This window comes from Pieris brassicae, chromosome 6 (assembly GCF_905147105.1).
Source record: "Pieris brassicae chromosome 6, ilPieBrab1.1, whole genome shotgun sequence".
Taxonomy (NCBI): domain Eukaryota; kingdom Metazoa; phylum Arthropoda; class Insecta; order Lepidoptera; family Pieridae; genus Pieris; species Pieris brassicae.
In genome coordinates this window covers 3808919-3830399 of record NC_059670.1, presented here as the reverse complement: position 1 = coordinate 3830399, position 21481 = coordinate 3808919, and the positions used below count along the sequence as shown (strand labels likewise).

The window sequence follows — 21481 nt, the reverse complement described above, 5'->3', positions numbered from 1 at the left end:
CATGTTAAACATTTTCTCGAACGGTGAAGGAAAACATCGTGAGGAAACCGGCTTGATTAAAAACTAAAATGTCGACGGCCTGTATCAGGCAGCGGAGGCTGATCACCTACTTGCCTATTAGATTAACAAATGATGATGAAACAGATACAGAAATCTGAGGCCCAGACCTAAAAAGATTGTAGCGTGATTTTTGTTATAGTAACTTATTATAAGAATTTAATAAATAAATGACAACAACCATTGGACTTTTGAATTTTTATTCCATTATAATAAAGTAACATTGAAATACAAAATAGTAACATTTTATATACAAAAGATTCTAATGTGACTAGGTTAGCCAATTACATATTTGGTTTCTTTTAGCTGTTCAAAAAAGTTGGAATTGTTAAAATGTTTACAAAAAGCATTACTAAGCAGTATCGAAAACATTCTCTTTTAGCCCGCACATTGACACAATTAATTCGTAAAGATGTGACATGAATTATATGAATTAAATCTTAAACTACTAAACGATTGAATAAAAATAAATTATGCCTATAATATTCGGTACATGCTCGAGGACTTTATACCGTAAAGCCAACACAAGTACTTCAGAATTTATCCATATAAAACAAATAGAAATGACATGATTACAAACAATCGATCATTCATGATTCATCGATTGCTTTGACAGTTTTTAATGAGACTTAAAATTAATAGGATGATCGACCCGAGTGTTCCTCATAGTGCTGCGTGCCGGGAGGGACTCTGTAGCTAGTATAGCTGTGATTGAGTGCATGCTGCGAGAAGAACGGCGTATAATCTCTCTTAACCTGAAAAATTAAATAAATTTACATAAAAAGTTTTTAGTGTTTGAACTTGAAGGCCACTTCTAAGACAGTAGGACTAACTCCTTTCCATTTTTACTGAGACGTACAAAATACTAGCTTTTTGTTGTTTAGTGGGTGGAAGTATAAGAACCCGGAAGCTGGCTTGTTTTAGCGATAGTGTTGGTTATATCACTAATTAAATACCATCACTATGATTTTTAGCTAAGTCGATTACATGGTTGGTGTGAATTATGTGGGCGCGTTAGGTGAACTACTCCGCCTACAGTTAATATGATCTTCGCTACCCACAGGATCACTTACTAATGGATATAAAGTCCTGAATGTACGCTCAGACCTCGTTCAACGCAAGCAATTCGGCAAGGGAATATTGACGAAGCTAAAACAGATAACGGGTAAGGCAACAATCAGACATGCGAGTGGATAAAAAAACAGCAAAAACATTTTTTTGTTAGTCAAATGTAGATAATGTAGGGGGGGGGGGGGTCATTTCAGAGTAGTTCGAATCTCAAATAAAATACTTGGTTCAAAAATCTTTCTGTAGATTGATATTAGAATGTTGTCAAATTTCAAATACGATACTTGTAATCGAATTTGTTAAATGCAAGTCGAGATAAACAACATGCATTTGTATGAAATGGACTACTAGTAAAAGTAGACATACCTTGCGTGGTCTGCAGGCCGGGCCTTTGGCCAACTCCCTTCTTGCCACGTTTTCTGCAGCTACAGCCTCTTTCACGGACTGTGGCGGCCATTTCATGTCACCCCTCATGTTGATACCTCCTTTAAATTGATTTGTGTAAATGATAAATATATCAATATATTTTTGTAGATAATTGTAGAATATTGAATCATGGCGAAACGCTGTGTTTAAGTCAATAACGTAAGTCCCGTAGTCTCTGGAAATTGGCTCTCAGGTGCTTCTGCATCTGTTTTAATCGATCATAGATCAATTCAAATAAGTACCATATATACACACACACAAATTATGTTCTAATTTAAAATTTTATTAGCTCAAATAATAATGTATTTCTGTGCCTGCGAGCGAAACATTCATTCGTCGGAAATAGAAATTTAGAATAACAATTATTTTTCAAACAAAATCATCTCCGTTTCACACCGTCGCGGAATGTAATGAAAAAAGTATTCTTACGTAATTCAATAAGTACTAAACACTAAAACACTTTTACTAATACTCCTCAGTGCATTAGGAAAGCTTTTAGGTGTAATAACCTAGTGTCTCAAACACAAAGACGCGTAATTCCAAAAACAATAACTCCAACAATGCACTCTGTGAGCGCCAGTTTCTAGATTTTATAATCTCAATATTGTTTAATGTCACTACTTGTACTGCATATAAAGCGGTGAGAGCTAAAAGATATTGTTTTCCTATAATTTTGATTGCGACTGGCGCCAAGCGATATTTTTACTCGATACATGAGTATTTTTAGAGTTTTCACGGCCACACTCAGGTATGCGGAATAGGTAGATTTTCAGATTATATTGAAAAGAAAACCTTGCATATTAACCAATCTATAAATGTCGTACCTTGGAAAGACGCTGCGGCAGGTTGGCTAGGAAAGACAGGTGATGGCGACTGATGAATTGGTTGTTGCGGACGAAGAGTGATAGTTGTCGGTGGCGGCTCAAAGTTCTTTTGAGGAGGCTGATACAGCGGCTCTGTATAATGTGGCTGAGGGGAGTACTGTGGTTGTGGGGAGTACTGCGACTGTGGCTGTGAAAAAGAATTCTTTTAGGAATGCGAAGACATGTTCAGTATGTATTACTAATTCGTTCTTGTTATCGATATATTAATCTATTCCAGTTAACAAGGTATAACACTGAACACATAAAATACGGTACTACATGTAGATAGTATCTGTGAATATAACTTGTTATAAATATTATTGTAAGAACAGCATTATACAGATGTTACAATTTGATTACAAAAAAACAAAGCATTATAATGTTACATTACCCAATTGCAGCATTACCTGTCTTAGGTACGTGTTGATGTATTGCATTCATTCTGCATATATGTTATTAGTGTAGTACTAGTGTTATGGGAGATACACAGCATGAATATAAAAACATTCCACGTGCATCTGACACTACCTGGGGTGAGATAGGAGCTGGTACAGGTGCCCAACGGCTTTGCTGCTGACGGTAGGGCTGTGCAGAGGGGGATAATGGGCCTGTAGGAGCCTGGCGGAAAGGAGGAGAAACTGGGGCCGCTGTCACACCGGGCCCCACTGGGAGTAGTTTACTAAGCCCTGTGACTTCCTGGCGTCGGCCTTCACAGTGGCCTTGGTGTTGATTAGGTGTTTGGTTCTGTTGCGGGGAGTAGGTTGGTTGGTATAGAGGCTGAGTAGGTTGGGACTGTGGTTGAGGGGAGTATTGAGGGTGTGACGGCGAATGTTGCGCGTTGTTGTAGTACCCTGGGCTCTGCTGCTGAAGATAAAAATATGATTCTTCTATCTTTCACCCAAGCTTGAACCCGAATATTCAGCTTTTGCCTTAATATATCGGTCATATTTATTCATATTGTATATATTTGTTTTTCTTAGTCAAGCATTCAGGCTGTCTTACATAGCGTAAAATATAAATATATTGTGTAAAATTTTTGTAGTCTCATATTAATGTGTTGTTATTAGAGATAATGGTGATAGATAAACTTTTATATTGCTCCTGTACTAGTATCTGGAAACATCTTATTCTAAAGGCGTGTATTATGTATCAATTAAGCTACGTAAGTATGTTTATATGTACAGTGTAACAATAAATCTTGTATAACATGCTTCATGACTTCTTATACCAAGCGTGTGCATCTTACATATGTACATATAATTTATATAATATTACCTCTTGTGGATTGTGATACCCGTTGGTTTCAGGCGTTGGGGGCCACACTACTTTCTTTTGGCCTGAAAGAGAACACAAGTGTTATTGAGAATATAAACTCGTTTTAACCGACTTCAAAAAACCCGAAGTCGTACATATTACTATTTATTTTATGTACAGTGTAAAGTCCATGTGACGTCCTTCGATTTTGTTAATTCGTCGTTACTAACTCCCTAAAGCGTCAAAATCAATTGGCTTTGGTTGGCTTAGCTTGTCTTTAATACCATGATAGACTCTACATAGCATTACACCCATTCTCAATAATGACAAAAATTGAGTAATAAAGTACTTTTTAAATTGCTAAAATTAGTAAAAACTTTGCAGCTGTGTACGTTCTTTTGTCCCTTTATTATCCTAGCCCGCAATAAACTCGACTCTCGGCATCATGCATACGAATTCTCTATGAAATTCGTTCTATGTTTTACAAATTGAGATTGCTTGTACGTGTAGACTGTTGTTGACCATGACTAATAGGAATCATGCATTGTCTATACGTTTTTCTTCTGTACATTACTCTCTTTGTGCATAGTCCCTTCAGTGTCGTTATAAAGAGTTTACACTATACTTTAATCATAAATCACTCCTTTTACCCGAAGGCAGAGACCTCGGACTCTTGCAACGGTCCTAACATACCTCCCGTTTTATCTACTTTCATGTCATTTACCATGCAGGTTCGTCGAGTATGACTATTTTTGACCTGTTTACCTCTCTAGTAAGTCCATTTATTTAGTACTACTACTGTGATATTAATTTTTAGTGTAATTAAATTAAAGTGTATTTTTTTAATATAGTTCCAATACTGAGGAATACTTTTTTCAGTAAAATACACGACCACGCAACATACTGAGCTATGACACAGTTATATTTATATTCTCTAGGTAGCATAATATAAGAAATATCGATTAGTTATTATGTCATTTGCTCATTTGTCATAACAGAGGCAGCATATTTATGTAATTATTATTTTATTTTATTCATTGTTGATCAACATTATACCAAAATATTGATTTCAATACTCGATGTAAAAAAAGTGTGATTGTATTATTTACTAGCAGCCCGTCCCGGCTTCGCACGGGGTAGACAATTATTTATTTGTAGAAAAAAGTTGTTGTAGTGACATAACTACAATAGTTGGACATATCATATGCTACCGCGGAGTTTTTTGTAGACATTATGATGTTCTTCAATATTGTTGTACATTATTTTGTTCTATCGCTAATATTTTCGGCAGCGCATTCGACGAAAGACTAATTTTTCTACACCCTCGGTTACATTGTTCCAATTTTACTAAGGATCCCTAATTTTTTTCAAAATGAAATGTAGCCTATGTCAAATTGGAAGAATGTAGCATTCTATTGGTGAAAGAATTTTTTAAATCGGCCCAGTACTTTTTGAGCCTATTCATTACAAACATACAAACATACAAAAATAGGTACAAATCTTTCCTCTTTATAATATTAGTGTAGATATACATTTTGATTTGGCATGCTTATTATATTAGACCTTTACAAAAATATCTTCAAAGACACGTTCTATCTAATCAGACGATCATAGCCCGTGGTCCTAAATTCAACACTTCGAGACAATTATTATGACACATTCCGCTTTAAATTAGCCTGGCCATCACGATGTTGGCCGGTTTCCAGATAAAAAACTCTCTCTGAATTAATAATTATTAAAAGTAACATCAAAATTAGGACGATATATATCTGAAGTAAAACAATCTACTAAACTTTTGACAGATAATACAACTTTGTTAATTTACAAAATCGCAAGTGCTACTTAAAAATCGTGGTCACTAAGATTGTATGATCCGTGCGTAATGAATTCATTAATCTAACTCTTAAACTCGCGTATACTGAAACCTTTAATAAAAAATATTTGAAACTATATGAAATACAAATGAATATGGGTTTTAAGTTACAATAAATGTTAATATAATTAAGTCAATAATGATACGAAACAAATTCATTCACTTTCACTTGGTTATCTTTTCAGTTTATTGAATTGGTTTCAATATATTGAATTTAAATTATATTTTTATATATCATACATAACATACTATATATACTGAATATTTTGTGTAGCGTAACTTTGAAGTTGTATAAATTTAAAAAAAGCTTTATTATAATTATTAAAGTTTACCAAAAATGCCTTCGTTAAATTAAATGATAATGAAAAACTGTATAGTAAATAAAGTGTATAGTGAAACTCACTAATACTAGAGATGTGCACGAGTGCTTCCTACCACAATCTACCAAGGACTATTCAACCACTTGGCGCGCTTGCCAGGTGTGTAGGTGCTCAACGACTATTATATTTTCAGATTTTAAGAGATCCATAGACCACATCTTAGGTATTTCTGTTTATTGATAGGACATAACTTTTGCACTCCGAATTTACGTCAAAAGATAAAACATTTTAACAAAATTTTAAAGAAAACTTCCGCAACGAACAACGATTTCTGATGCTTGTTGTCTCCCATAACTTTTAGAACTATAAACCTTGGATTAAAAGCTTAGGACAATTTTGTTTCTTAAATTTTTATTCTGCATGGTTTTTTCTTCCTTTAATATTAATGTAATTTGCATATTTATTATAAGGTAGCAATAAATACACATTAATGATTCATTATTTAGCATTAAGTTCTTATGGATACTAATTCTATGGGCTATTTGTATACGAGATTTTTGTCGAAGCTTAAGAGATTAATTAAAGTGATATATAACTGCCATCGGTGCTATAATCTTCAATTAACTATTGCTATGATATCGGCTTGCTATCGAATAATAGCTCGTATGAAATTATGCTATTATTTTTGGAATTATGTATTATGTGGCTATATGGGCAAATCAAATTTCAGACTTCATCTTACATGAAATTAAAAGTAATTTCAGAGCTTCCTAATAGTGTTCTAATAGACTAATAGTTATAGTTTATATATTAAAACGATGAAGTTAAGGATCACATACCTATCTTTACATTTACATTTAATTACATAATTAAATTGGTGAGTAATTACATTTATGTTGGAGGGACGTGGAATACCAGTAATGAAAATGCAGGTATATTTTCGTTACTGTGTATTTTAACCATCGGGATATTTTTTAGTTATTTATTTATATATTTGTAGTTCAAATAATTTATTTCTTTTGTTCTAACCAAAATATAAATAAATTTTCCCGATAGTCACACTGTCTCCCCCGAATCATTGGCATGCAATCAACGCTGAATCATCGAACATAACATTGATGGATCGAACAGTTTGTAGTCGCTAATCTGTAATTAATTGTTAGTTATTTTCAGAATGCAACTTATACAAAGACATGACATCGCGTGCTTCTAGAAAGAATAGGTGTTTCAATGACTTTAATTAGTAAAACATCATGTCTTGGATTTATAATTCGCTTTTTACATACGGAATTATTTTTCAATGTTCAATTTTTATTAATTAATTATGTTATATTATAATGCAAAATGTTTACCAAGTAGTGTGCCTGAATCGAATAACTGAACGACAATCTCTACGTCTACAGATACAGAAAACATTTTAGATATCTAGGTGATAGCGGAGTGGAGTCATACAGCACTGCATCGTGTATTATTAGATGTTGATTCATGAACTCGCGAATACAGTGGCTCACCAGAAATAGTTACGCGTTGCGTCAAAAACTTTTTTATAAAGTGCGATCACGGTCAAGAAGCAAAATAAAATTAAGAAACTTATTGTTATTCTCAATGTTCTTTGTAACTTTTCTAAGTTGAACTCTTTGACTATGGTTTTATTTTTATATTTGTTCTTAAATTCTATTATATTAATATATAATTAATCAGCATTCTTTAGATGTTTAGGCTTTTCGTAACAGTAACAGTGTTGGCGTTAGTTACGCAATGAAAATAAATTACTATTACAACAACCCTAACAATTAAAATTGTAAGGGTCTCTCTAGACATGTTTAGGACATTAGCGAAAGAATGTGGAATCAAGCTTATGCAACGGTAAATTGAGATTTAAATATATTAATAAAATTAGCAAAATAACTAAAATAAGTACGTTACCAAAAAATATCGTTTCAGGCATTTCGGTCGTTTTTCGTTCGTTGCTGTTTAAAAACTGATCTTTTGTGAGATATTTTTTGTCAATCTGTCCGCTAATGACCTGTCCTCGTCGCTTTCGTCATCGGACAGTAGGAGGTGTGACAAATAAGCCGTATTTATATCTATAATTAATCAATAAGCAAGGGGTTTTTGTTTATACGACGACTTAAATGAAAAAAAGACGAATGTTTTAAAACTTTATATAACATTTGTTATGATTATTTATAATTGTATTATCTTTATTTCACTTTTATGTCGTTATTCCATTTATTATCAATATATTTCATAGCGCCTTTAGTACTACCTTTTTTTTGAAAATATTTATGTAATTAGAGTTTCTAGTCTTCGTTACAGTTAGAAAAATAGATTATAATTATAATGTTGACTTTCAATTCAGCTCGTTCAATAAGTAATTAATATCGATTGTCCGAAACTTTTACTTTTGAATATTTTGCTCTTGTAGGCTTACTTGTTTAAATAAATATTTATCATTTGTTTACATACGTTGAGATGTGATAAATTACCTAAAATGAAAATATCAGACCACACATCATCAAAAGCGCGAATTTATTAGCATGTGTATTTAATCCCAATGGAATTAATTTTCAATGTCGGGCTTCATATCTATTCAAATATTGTTATTGATTTTGTTTATCAATGCACAGCTAATGCCTGTTAAATATTGAAATTCAAATTAGTGTGATTGAAATTAATTATTTTAAATAATGGACAGTCTATGAAATGGATTCTATGGCCAAGGATACCTTTGGCAGCCTTCAATAACTGAGGGTAAAGATAGGAAGTGGAGTTGATTTGTCCATTCCAGGCTGCTCTTTTACTTCCTGGGGGCCAAAAGTCGTCAAATCGGCGTTTCGTATGTTCCAAGTTTTCCAAAATCGCCCTGACTTGGGTTGGGTCTAACTCTGGTAAGGCATTGTTAGGTAAAAGCGTTAATAGGCGTAAAAAAGTTGTACTATACTTTTAAGGAGAAATACCATCTAAAAGGGTAGCTAACTCACTTGGGTATCCTTTCCTGTTTCTTTCTTCTTCTTCTAGCATTCGGAGAACTGCTGAGTTGGCAAGGTTTCCTGGTTTGTCTGTGGATGGATTGTTAAAGTCGATTCTGAAACAAATTGTGGTTCATTTCACTAAAAACAATAAGTACACTTGTTTTCACAGAATCAAATAGATACACGATAATACAAGAAAATTATGACAGGAATCAAAATATTCAATATATATATATATATATATATATATATATATTTTATAAATATATTACCTTAGCAAAATGCTGGGTTTTTAAAATAAAAGTATCTTATATTCATCAGTCAGCCTTTCCAAACCTGTCGCCAATAACTCTATGATCTAGCGGGTATAAAACGGTGTACGGTTATACACGAAACTAGTGCTGGTCAGATCGCGAGCTTCACTCAAACAGAAGGGCATGCTTTGGAAGTTAAAAATACTTTTCAGATACATAAAGCCTAAGGAATGCCAAAAGCAGACCCATACAGTCTGTAATAAAAATAAATCAATGGCGCTACAACCTTATTAGGTCTGGGCCTCAGATTTCTGTATCTGTTTCTTGATCATTTGTTAATCGAATAGGCAAGTAGGTGATCAGCCTGACGCACGCCGTCGACCTTTTGGGTCTAAGGCAAGCCGGTTTCCTCACGAGGTTTTCATCCACCGTTCGAGCTAATGATAAATGCGCACATAGAAAGAAAATCCATTGGTGCACAGCTGGGGATCGAACCTACGACCTCAGGGATAAGAGTCGCTCGCCGAAGCCACTAGGCCAACACCGCCGCACAGACTCAATATATTTAGTGCAGAGTAGATTGCCGATTGCTCTTAGTTCAAGTGATTCCTACCCCAACATTTCCAGTATAAACGCAGATGGAGACAATAGTCTCACAAGTACTGTTGATACTTATATAATAGTGCAATCCTAAATCCCCAACTGACATTTTGACAATAACAAACCACGTCTGAATGCTCAATTAAAAGTAATAAGCTGAGAAATTCAATTACCGCAAAACTCCGTGAACTTTCTCGGTTTACTCAATGAATCAATTTTCATCGTTGCTCGGAAAGTCAATCACAAAAACGGTAACTTTATTTAAGTGATATAGGAAACTCATCGTGAGAAAATGGCGCAAGAACTTGTGACAAAGCGTTCGTGAGTTCACTTTCAATTGTGTCAATCTGCGTAGCTTCTGAACCTTTTGTAGTCATTGGTGAAATTAAACAAATGTTTGTATGGACTTGTTTCGTTTAATGGAATTTAAAAGTGATTGGATTCTTTTGATAGAAACGAAACAATGAAAGTGACTGAACCAAGACGTATCTCATTGTCATACAGATTGGAACGATTACAATTTAATAGTATCTAAAGTTTAAACGATTTTTTGGGATATAATGAAACTCAGAAATGTCTTAAGATAATAACTAAAAATGGTTTGCGCACAATCAAGTGCATTTTCTGAATGAAGTTGCAGATCAGCGTGTCACGAAAAAATATTTATTGTAAAACCGTTTTCATTTCTATAATATATTGCTAATGTGTTTATTGTTTGTCAATTTTCGCGTTTCGTTTTCGTGAAGTAAACAATAGCACTTGACGACAATAATGTCTCATTACTATTTTTGCGCCAAAATGGAGCTTGTTTATGATTTGTCATTACATGACATAAAAAAATTGTAAAGTATCTTTGCAATCACGATTATACCTAAGACGCAGTTTATACACGCCAATCACTTGTTACGAAACTTTTTATATGAATTGCAACTTTATCTCCCGTTCACCTCGATAACCTTATTAGGTAGCATGAAGTGTCAATGACAGGTATGATGCTGCTTACATTAAGCCATAAACAGCTCATCCTGCTTGTGAGTAATAATCCAAAATATTAATAAGTACTAAAACTTCGAATTTTGTTGATTTTGATATAAAAATCTTCAATATTTAATTTACGAATAAATAATGATTGTAAAATGTTAAGTTGTCTAGTAAAGAGGTGAATAATACTCAATAAGCTTTTGGCGTTTCGTTTTATTAGAAATACATTTAACACAAAACTATGTATACTTGTAAAAAATGTTTCCACTAACTTTACAATACTGGACGCAGTTGTAGTAATCATATGTGTAGTTAGATTAGTTCCAAATGTTTAACAATTGTTAAAGACATTTTATTTAAACTTTACATATGTAAGACGTAATAAAATTTGAAGGCTTTATTAAGGCATTGATTCGACAGTATTGACACAAAAAGTTAAACAGTTCATTACACATTTGAAGCTTTAATAAAATATTGCATACAAGTACTCGGTTATTCGATTTTGATGATTTTTTTACAAATAGATAAAGATATGTATGGATATATGCTATGTGAGACTGTAAAAGTGTATCCAACAGCTATACTAAAACTAAAAATATCCGTAGGAGTTGAAAGTAGACAAAAAATATACATCTTTTTTATAAAGTATGTATATCAAATATTAAATGCATATTAGTTACTTTAATCAACTTTAGAGCCAACCTGATGTTATGCTGAACGTCAATCCAGTTTTATATTTAACAACAACCACGAGAGTAGAGGTAAAATAAGACATGATTAAAAGAACTTACTCATCACATTCGATGATCAAAGCCATCCTGCAGGCTTCACCCAATTACGTTAGAAATTATATATAGGCTACAGATTTTATGCCAAATTGGGTGACGCGAAAATGTTTACAACAAACAATTATCACTATAAATAAGAACAATATAATACCGAAAATAAACTGTGAATAATGCGCACGCGCTGCGCGCTTGTCCCGATGCGACTGTTCACTTCGCATCGAACAAATTCCGCGTCTTATACTTTTTCTTCCATGTATTCATAGAAAGAAGTTTTTAGATAAACATCTTAATTACGTGCATGCATAGATCAAATAATTATATACTTACGTAAATAAGCGGTTGGTTTATGGCGGATAACAATAACATTTATAAAATAAATGCGCAGATTCTATGATCGTAGTTTTACGATTGTATTTAAAAAAAATATTTTTCCCTAATAATATTTTATTAATGCACTTTAGATGTATTTTAATACGATTCCTGGCTTGATGTATTAACACTTAGAGTGCATGAATTCCCATGGACACCTGCAATGCCAATTAGCTTGCTAGTGCGTTGCCGGCCTTTAAACTTGTACTTTCTTTTCATGTTTAATCTTTTTCTTTGACGACAATAATGCTTTCATCGGAGTAATGTGTATAATACTGAATTTATTCTAGTACCGCTTCTGTGGTACGTGTGATAAATGACGTATACCTAACTCGACTCCCGGCGAAATATAATAAATATTTATTTTATCTGGTAAGGTGGCACTTGCCAGCCTGCTATAGGGCTTGCCCGCGGCAAAGTAGTTACCCAATTTATATAACAATTCCAACACTAGCTTGAAGTCTCAAACACCATTCAATTAATTCCAACAATATTTCGAAAAAAAATTCTCTTAAATAACTTAGGACGGCCTAGTTAATCACGTCACAATGAGAAGTTTACAAAAGAAAAAATACAATTATTATTTACGTGGCCCATTACTGAGATACGTGATAGGAATGTAAATTTTCTTAAACATTTATCCAGTATGTAACCTCAAAGAATCTCGTTAGAGACCGAACGATTTATTTTAGTATACTTTAATATAAAATGGAATGGGGGCAAGATTGGCGTTCTGCTGAATAACTGCGAAAGGTCAGTGTTTGGTAGGTGTTCCTTATCATACATACGAATCAACGTGTTTCATTCGAAAATATAATATCTTTCTTGATTTTGTTGTCGATATTTGTAAGTTATAAAAGGTTTAATTTAATTCATATATTATTAAACGAATGGTGAATTTGTCCATACTACTTCCCTAGCTAAGTTCGTAGCGTAAAGTGGATCCTAAGCTCGACTGCAGGCAAAATAATATATATTTTTTTAATGTAATAGGAGGCAAACGGGCAGCAGGCTCACTTGATGTTAAGTGATACCGCCGCCTATGGACACTCACATTCCCAGAAGGCTCGCAAGTGCGTTGCCGACCTTTTAATAATTGGTACGCTCTTTTCCTGAAGTACTTAGGGTACTTGAAGGTCAAATTGATTTGGAAATACTTCTGTGGGCTGGTTCCACATAGTGAAGTAATTGCCATATTAGAAACAGAAAAGCTTTAACGACAATCAATCAACACTAAAATGCCAAACCCGTCTAGAAGTTATGGTATGTATCTATTTAAATTGTATTATAATAATTTACCCTCTTCCCCATACCAATAAAAATGACTAATTAATTAAATATAAAAATTGATAAAACATTTCTTACTAATAACATCTTGGGCTCAGTAAAATCTACACTAACTTACGCATCTTTAACCGGTAACATAAATGAAATATTATCTCAGACATTAAAAAAACTGTGGTACAAGAACTGTGACCTTAGCCTTCGATTCCTGTATTTGATTCGTGATTATTATTTTTAAAGGCAAGTAGACACAGATAGTAGATTTTTTGTGCACAGCCGGGATTCGAAAGCCCGACCGTAACGGTTGAGAGTTCCACGCTCAAACTCAGTGTTCGTGCAGACAGAGATCTATTACATTTTAAATCATTTTTATTAAAAAATAAATTCAACAAATAAAACTACTCAAGTGATCATAGACATCCGCCATCTTGTCTGTCAGTAATTTCTTAAAAATCAAGTTCGTTTTGACTCTTAACACAGAATTTAGTTTATCGGTGAAAACATTTTTAAATACTGATAATGTTGAGATCTGTTTAACGATAAGTAACAACTTATATTAGTTATTACTTAAATTCTATTCTACAACATTTTTTTTTTATATAAAACAGTTCATCGGAAACGGGTAGGGCGCTCACCTAATGTTAAGTGATTGCCGCCCATGGACACTCTCAATGCCTTGCGACGCGTCGCCGACCTTTTAAGGAAATGTCGAATTGGTTCGGAAATACTTCAGAGGGCAGCTGGTTCTACATAGTTGTGGTACAAAAACTGCATTACTGTTGTGGAACGAATTTAGCCGGCCTGTTTCGCGTGCTAACTCAATCGTGCACAACTTTAAACCCATAAAATGTTATATACTCCATATATATTAACACAACTGCATAAATGTAGCATCACTTGCATAAGTGCTGCTCTCATCACAATTTCAAGTATTATATCGGCGCGTGAACGTGTGATTCGGCTGTGATTCATGCGTATTGGCAACGTCTATCTTGTTGATGGATTGTTCAATGAACGATACTAATATCGAACTCTATCAAAATCATATGTAATGTCACTTTCCTTAACTTGCATTTCCTCGTGATTCCGTGACGCGATAAGGGTACGCCTCTATGAAATTTTGTAATGCGACATTATGTTATTTTATAGGTTTATTATAATAGTTTTATTATAGTTTTTCTGTCTACCAGGATGCCGAAGAAATTAACTATTTATTTACCAGTTATAATCTGATGTTTACCATTAGAGTACACTTATAAAACAGAAATAAGAAATACAGACTAAGAATATAAATTGTTCTGACACTTCTAATATACAAGAGGACTCGTAGTACAGTTAGAATGTTGTTTTATTAAAAGATTCTAAGTGTGAAGGCTATGAAAATATTTACTTTGACCTAAATATGTAGAAATTTTATTCAAACGGAATTACTAATATCTTTGTTTTTGCAATTGCTTCCTTACTTACATATTTAATAGCGGAAGCAATTGTTCTAACAGGTAAAAAAATTCCGTTGCTCTATAAACATGCCCTTTGATATCGACGGCGTGTTTCGTCCCTAATTAAAAAAAAACAGTCAACTCAAGCCATGTTAATGACATTAACTCGAGAGTATAATTACGTAGGTATGTTTATAATTAACCTTATATGTAAAATATCATGTACCAATAAATTTTGTTAAACAGAAATGTTACTAGCAATATAGAGTTATTAATGTGGCATACCCAACAGTTCCATTGTCAAGGTTATGCAGGTGCTTGTTCAGGGTCTCCTGGATGTTCTGCTTCGAGTACAACCCCATAGGTGAGTTGAACTGCTTATGGACTATCTTCGGTCCCGTGGACATTTTGAAGTCGTTCGTTGCGCTAGAAATATGAATAGATTGGTTTTGCTTGGCAAGTACAGGTTTGAAATTAGGTGCTCTAATCTTTTAATTTGCGCAACGCCTTTAAAATTGAAATATCCCTTCTGAAAATCGAAGGAGGTAATTCTTGATAAAATATCGTGATTCTAATATATGTAAATAATAAAGTTCACTCTGTGCATTTCTTTAAAGTATTATCTGGTTATATTTTAAATTGCTTAGTTGTATTTTCTAACGAAGTTCATTACGTCTAATCCATTGTAATTAGTATTTCTTTTTTCAAAAAAGTGAAAAACCAGGTCACGCTGAATATAAATCGTCCATTTAAGAACAAAGGGTATGATTATAGCTGTCAGTTCGATGATTTATTTATATAGAAATAAAAGCGTAATTATTTTTAAATTATAGTATAAAGTAGACGACTGTTTGTTGTCTCTATATTTAAAAAAAATAATAGTATTCCATTGTAACTTGTATGATTTTTAATCTATTTTAAAATCTGTGAGAATTGTGACAAACAAATTTCGTAAACTACCTTTGAATAGCAAAATGTTACAATTGTTTTTTGATAAGCTTAATATTAATTAGAACACAACTATGTAATTGAAGTCTACGTTTCTTGAGTACAACAACATTACATCAACGAAAGATTCACGCGCCGAGTTAAGGCCAAAAGTCGTCTTATTGCGATTTTATTATACCTGCCAGCTAACACGACGGCCATAATATATTTTTCGTATAATGTTTGGGAGGTGTACAAATAAGTTATCTAAAAGGCTAAGCATGTTATTGAAAATCTTGGAAATAAATGATACAACTACGAATTTTTCCGAGGCGAGATATATTAAATTTATGACTTTGATATAAAAGCGTATTTGGAGAAATGATTTTATATTAGTTTTGAAATCAGTTCGTTGTTTGATGGTTTGCAGTCAGTTCAAAAGAGTTGTGTCACGTTTCGATGTATACAACATTTTACTCTTTAAAAAAGCTATATGATTAGCTAGTTTGTTAAGTATAATAAAAGTGATAAAATCATACAATCATATGGCACTTTGTGTACATAGTATGTCTGTCTTCAATATTAATTCTGCAGGATTTTTTTAATGTCAAATAAACAGTCCATGCAAAGGGTTATCTTTAGCTTAGGGTTATCTATAGAACGACCACAATCACGACATTTTCGTTTAGTTAATCCCAATGTATGCCGTTATAACGACGCCTCAATATAGTAACGCGTTTTAATGTACCATTATAAAACTGATTCGTTGGTTAGTTTGTATGGAACTTTACGCTAACAACAACAGAAGCAGAGCTACTCTATAGTACTAATAACGCAAAACCAAAAAGAGATTAATAATAAAATATTACATAAACAAGAAAAAAATACTATAGCGAGCGTGACATTTACTCACAAATTATTTGTGACGGAATTGTTGCTATTTAAAAGTACCTACTAAAGAGAGTACACATCAGCATACGAATATCGATTAAAGTTATATTTAAGACTCACTATACTTTAACAGTAATTATTTAAAGTATTTAATTTTGAAAACATTGCCCTTGACATAATTTAATCTCAGATAATCTCAGTCATAAACAGTCTCGTACTCAAGAACTTAAGTGGAAACTCGTATGGCTCGGGACTTAATTGTAAAATAAATCCGGAAGACATTTACATATAAAATTAATAAAGTAAATAATTCTGTAAACACTTGATAAGAAAATAGTCAGTTAATTAATTGATAAATAATTTTTCACGTTATTTTGACGATACAAAACAAATGTACGAAATATATTTGAAATACTCTAATAACTTGTAATTAAAACACGAGTCGAGTTCTAGGTTTATTAAGTATCATAGTTAAAAGTAGAGGCGGAAAAAAATAATTTGGCCCTGCGTCAGAGGACTTTTTGTATTGTTTTTAAATATGTTAATAAATAATAATAACTTTAGTTTCCTATAATATAAATAACTTGTGTTTATATGATGTGATGTATTTTTCCATTCAGTATAGTTATTTTGAAAAGTTATAAAAAAATATTTTTCCGGCAATCTTAGTTATTAACCGAAACAAAGATAAAATTATAATATTAGGACAAAATGCTAGTGAAGTAGATTTGCGTCTGGTATGAAAGATATACGAGCATAATAAATACGAAAAAAGCGTGGGAGGAGCAAAAATTGTGTTCAGTATCCGTGTTATTTTGAATTGTATCCGCAGTGTGATATATTCATTCGAGAAACTTTCGGCTCAAACACAAACACACACACTTTTATTTGTGTGTGATCACATACAATATTAGTATTTATGCATCAAAAGTTAGGACAAAATATTATACGTATTTAAATTATTAAAGTTAAACAGCAACCAACTTTTGTTTTTAACTTTATTTTCCAGCAAAATGAAGTTATCGGAAATATGAAAATTTTGCCGATGGCGTGTCACAGACCGATGGTTATAAGTAGATTTGTCTGACAAGGTCGCTAACGCCGTCATCAAGGTTAAATCTCCGCGTAATTCAAACTGTGATGAACCAAAATAGTTTACTTTTATTTTTAAAACACATCTAACTAATACGATTAGACTATCTAATGAGAAATGATGTCACCCTGAGGTTTATGTTGACAATAAGCCGTAATTTCGTGCTTCATTGACATTGTATGTATCGATTAAAACAATTTATCGGGTTATTCTTTATCGGGATGAGTGCAAAAGTATGTATGTATTTCCCTAAACATGACACGAACGTATTTTTGATCCAGACCGCCGCAGTGAAAACGAGACGGACTATTTCAGTACCATGAAGTAATAGAGATCTATTATTGCAGCGGAATACTACATGAAGTTAGTCATGGGTGACGTCTAATAAAAAACATTTACATACGTTTTAAGCGTTTATTAGTGCGAATGTTACGAAGCGTGAGCATTTTAATTATGTACCTTGTGCGGCGGTGCGATTCGTGCGAGCGGCGTCGTTGCCTGTCTCCTACTGTACTGGGCGGGCGGTCGGCACGCGCCCACGCAACCTCACCTGTTTCATGATCATGAAAATTGTTGAATCACGTTACACTGCACTTGAAAGTTTTCACGGCTTTTAGATACGTTTTTTACATTTGAAATGCAATATGAAATTATTGCTATCTGCTGTTTTTACTCGTTATTGTTATTTTTATGAAACGCCTTGTGCGTAAAAATTTAATGTGTAATAAAAATAAATTCCTGAGATACAGTAAAATTCCACGTACAAACTTACCAGAAAATAACAAACAATTTAGGAAGCGATCCTTGAACTTAAACTGTCGTGCACTAATGACTGTAATGAGCTGCGACAAACAATCTCTTGAAGCAGCGGCCTCCAGCCTCCGAATGAACTAGCGCTATCTACTGCGGGATAAATGAGAAATTTATTAAACATGTCTCTCTATATTTAGCTCAGTGGAAAGCATAAATAAAAAGGTCTCGCATCTAGAAAACCCCATCAGTGTAAGGTTATTGATCTCCGGTCGCTCCTCGATTTCCGTAGCAATACTGAAAATTCGTTCATTTTCAAACATTTTCGAAAGGCTTGCATAAGTTAGTTACTCGTTGAAAACTTTAAAATTGAAACCGTTTATTACAACGGCAAATCTAATTGTAATCAAGGTTGCGGCGGAATTATTGACTTTGTGATATTAAAGTTCGAATTTGCAACGTTGGTTTTTTTGCATTTTTATTTTTCTTTCTTCAATAATATTGATTTGTTTGCAATGAAAGTAATTATTAGTTTTCAATATAAGTAGCAGATTTTATTTATTATAATCTTATGGCGGAATCACTATTTGTGGATCTTTTAATAATTTAATTTTTTATGTACATCTCCCTCCCTATATTTTTGTAGTTGTTTTAGTAATTGTTAACTTATGTTAAGGTACATTATGTACAGAGAGGAGACAGAAGGAATGTTGTTTACAGTAAAATAATAGCGAATATGAAACATGAAGTTATTTTTAGTGAACAAACACACGCGAGCAGGTGTGCGTCCGCTGTCCCTGTAACAGATTTTCATCTAAAGAACCTATACACTATAATTTTAAAAAATAATAATTTAACCAGGATGGATTACTGAAACAAAAGTTGGCTGATGATAGAAGGGTTATATTATATGAATATTTTTACTTTTACGCAGAAGGTTATGCTAAAAAAATGTCTGTTATCTTTTTTGTACATTTCCAGTATATTTTTATACTAATATAATAGAATTTCGACAGATGCCACAAAATAATACAGAAATTGTATTTTAATATATTGTTCAATGTAATAATTATTATGCTTAAATCATATGATCTAATGCAAGTGCACAATTTTACGAAGTGAATCACCGTGCGTATTCACGGTTACGCATCTTCTCTAAGCAGATATATGTTTACGCCTATTTTACTAAACATTTCCTTCAAAATAGGATTAGCCATATGCCTAAAACTTCTGCAACGATTTCTGGAATTGCTATGAATTGTATCTACTTCAATCACAATTATTGTAGATGATTTGAGTATTTTCAATCAGCAATTATTTCCCCTAGAATCAAATCTGAAAGTTATACGGTCGTATCGTTTGTGTACAGCCGTGAAATGTGTAAAAGTTTAAAATGTCTATATAGTAGGTCTTCATTACATTTCCAATAAACTGTTAAAAAATAAAGGTAATTTAAAATAATATGAGCACGGCCACGTTTTGAATTTATCCAATTGGAAAAATTTTAGATACCTTTTTTCTATTTAACTGTACGGTGAGTTTGCATCGCTTTGTGCCGGTGAATACGTATAATGAAACAAAAAGAATACAAAATGGGTCCTAAATTTTTATTGAGTTCTTTTTATCGATGCTCGCTACTTCGTGATTATTATAGAGTGAATGAGCATGTCGATTGTGTATATATGGTGTGATTTTACCTTTATTTTTGGTCCTTTAGCAGACTGTAAAAACAGGGTAAAAGATTAGCAATAATATATATGTCGAGGTATAATTAGTTATACATCGACAGACCTTTTAGGAACAGTAAAACTTGAGCCAGTTTTATTTAATTTACATAACAGTAATAGAACAATATATCTATTTTGTTTTGCAACACAGTCAAATTACGTAAAAAAAATCAAATTTTTAAAGTATTTACAATCATACCCATAGTTGATGTCTCACAGCGTTAAATAAGGATATACACATTCTATTGAACATATTGGAAATACTCAATATAACGTTCCTTTTCAAGCACGAGTACATTATAAGATTTGAAGTTAACTTAATTATAAACAAGTTGGGAGCGCTAAACTTGCACGAGTTCCATAAATAGCATTATACGGAGAGGTCCACGAGTGACGTCATCTCTATTACATAAACAGTGCATGTGACATATTGACAAGAAGGCTCTAGACTTGACTGTCTTAAGATCCGCTTATAACTTTATTGATATTAATGCAGTTGGGAACAATTTGTTACGAGATTAAATTATGCTTTCTTTGCGTAAAGAGTTACTGCCATTCTTATAAAATAGCTCGCATCTCAAATGAGGTTATAGTAGCCTTAAATTTGTATATTGTCTTTCTCCAAGGCTCAATTTATTTCTAAAAAAATACAAACGCATTTGTTTTATTAAATAAAACAATTATATACACTTTCCAGAACTATTTTCATCATAGTACATACTGCTTATGATGCATTCGATATTTCCATAATTACCAGATTCTAGCGATTATTTTAAATATTATATTTCATATGATCAATAAAATTATGCTCGTCAAGCGTAATTAATTTCATAGCATCGAAAAATTCGAAAATATCGCCATTTTGTGAGCGTAAATTCTGAACCCTAAGATACGTTCGAACTTTGGAACTTTGAGGATTAATTATTATATTAACTAATTTCACTACTAACACGTGAACGTACGTGGAAGGCGAGGTGTCTTAGTCTCCAAAATCACCTACATGTATCAGCGGAGAAAGTTACTTGCTGTAGTAATAAAACTTAACAAAGAAGTCTTTTCTGATGAAAGACATATAGGGTTGTAGTGACATTAGATTATTATAACTTATATTTTTTTATGTATCGATAAATGCACTTTAATGATGCGGTACTCTTAGCAGTGGACAATTACTAATACATTTCAAAATATTAATTTGAATCCTTCTTACTACCCGTGAGAAAATAAATTTAGTTTTTTAATACATTTACTAAACTTCGTACTACATACGTTTGTTTATTACGATCTAGCCTAACTTAAGACTAATAAGTAATTTAAGTCCAACCCAATATACAATTAAGGATATTTTTTAACTAGAAAGTTTCCAATAACAGTCTCTCTTCTTGTGTTCTATTTTTTATATAGAGAGAAAATACAGTAAGTTAAAGTTTATGGTTTAAACATTACTCTGGCGTGAGTAATGTTCGTGCTAATTAGAGTGATTTGTTCGTTGCAGTGCGAGGATAGCTGGCAACTCTTATTGTATTAGTGATCGATTATGCCCTT

General features: G+C 32.8%; 1 protein-coding gene across 9 annotated transcripts; it reads right to left on the bottom strand.

Moving 5' to 3' along the window:
* Positions 1-240: 240 nt before the first annotated feature.
* Positions 241-18377, bottom strand: LOC123710788 (extensin-like). Of its 9 annotated transcripts, XM_045662992.1 has the most exons (11): positions 18235-18377; positions 17922-18012; positions 14837-14977; positions 8846-8949; positions 8591-8749; positions 3690-3751; positions 2943-3278; positions 2376-2562; positions 1492-1610; positions 1131-1206; positions 241-812 (listed from the first exon to the last, which is right to left on the bottom strand). In XM_045662992.1, the coding sequence occupies exons 3-10, from the start codon at positions 14956-14958 to the stop codon at positions 1159-1161; spliced, it is 1137 nt and encodes a 378-aa protein (XP_045518948.1). In that variant the 5' UTR covers positions 14959-14977; positions 17922-18012; positions 18235-18377; the 3' UTR covers positions 241-812; positions 1131-1158. The 9 variants fall into 9 exon arrangements, with proteins under 9 accessions (XP_045518948.1, XP_045518946.1, XP_045518947.1 ...); XM_045662990.1 differs by lacking the exon at positions 1131-1206 and having other exon boundaries at positions 18235-18376; XM_045662991.1 differs by lacking the exon at positions 1131-1206 and having other exon boundaries at positions 2943-3275; positions 18235-18376.
* Between the last annotated feature and the right edge of the window lie 3104 nt (positions 18378-21481).

Bases quoted from the DNA above. Each gene is read 5' to 3' on its own strand.
- LOC123710788 (XM_045662990.1), bottom strand. From the start codon at position 14,958: ATGTCCACGGGACCGAAGATAGTCCATAAGCAGTTCAACTCACCTATG. The intron at 8,950-14,836 runs GTATGCCACATT...AATTTGTTTCAG, and splicing joins CTTGACAATGGAACTGTTGG to AATCGACTTTAACAATCCAT. The intron at 8,750-8,845 runs GTGAGTTAGCTA...ATGCCTTACCAG, and splicing joins AAACAGGAAAGGATACCCAA to AGTTAGACCCAACCCAAGTC.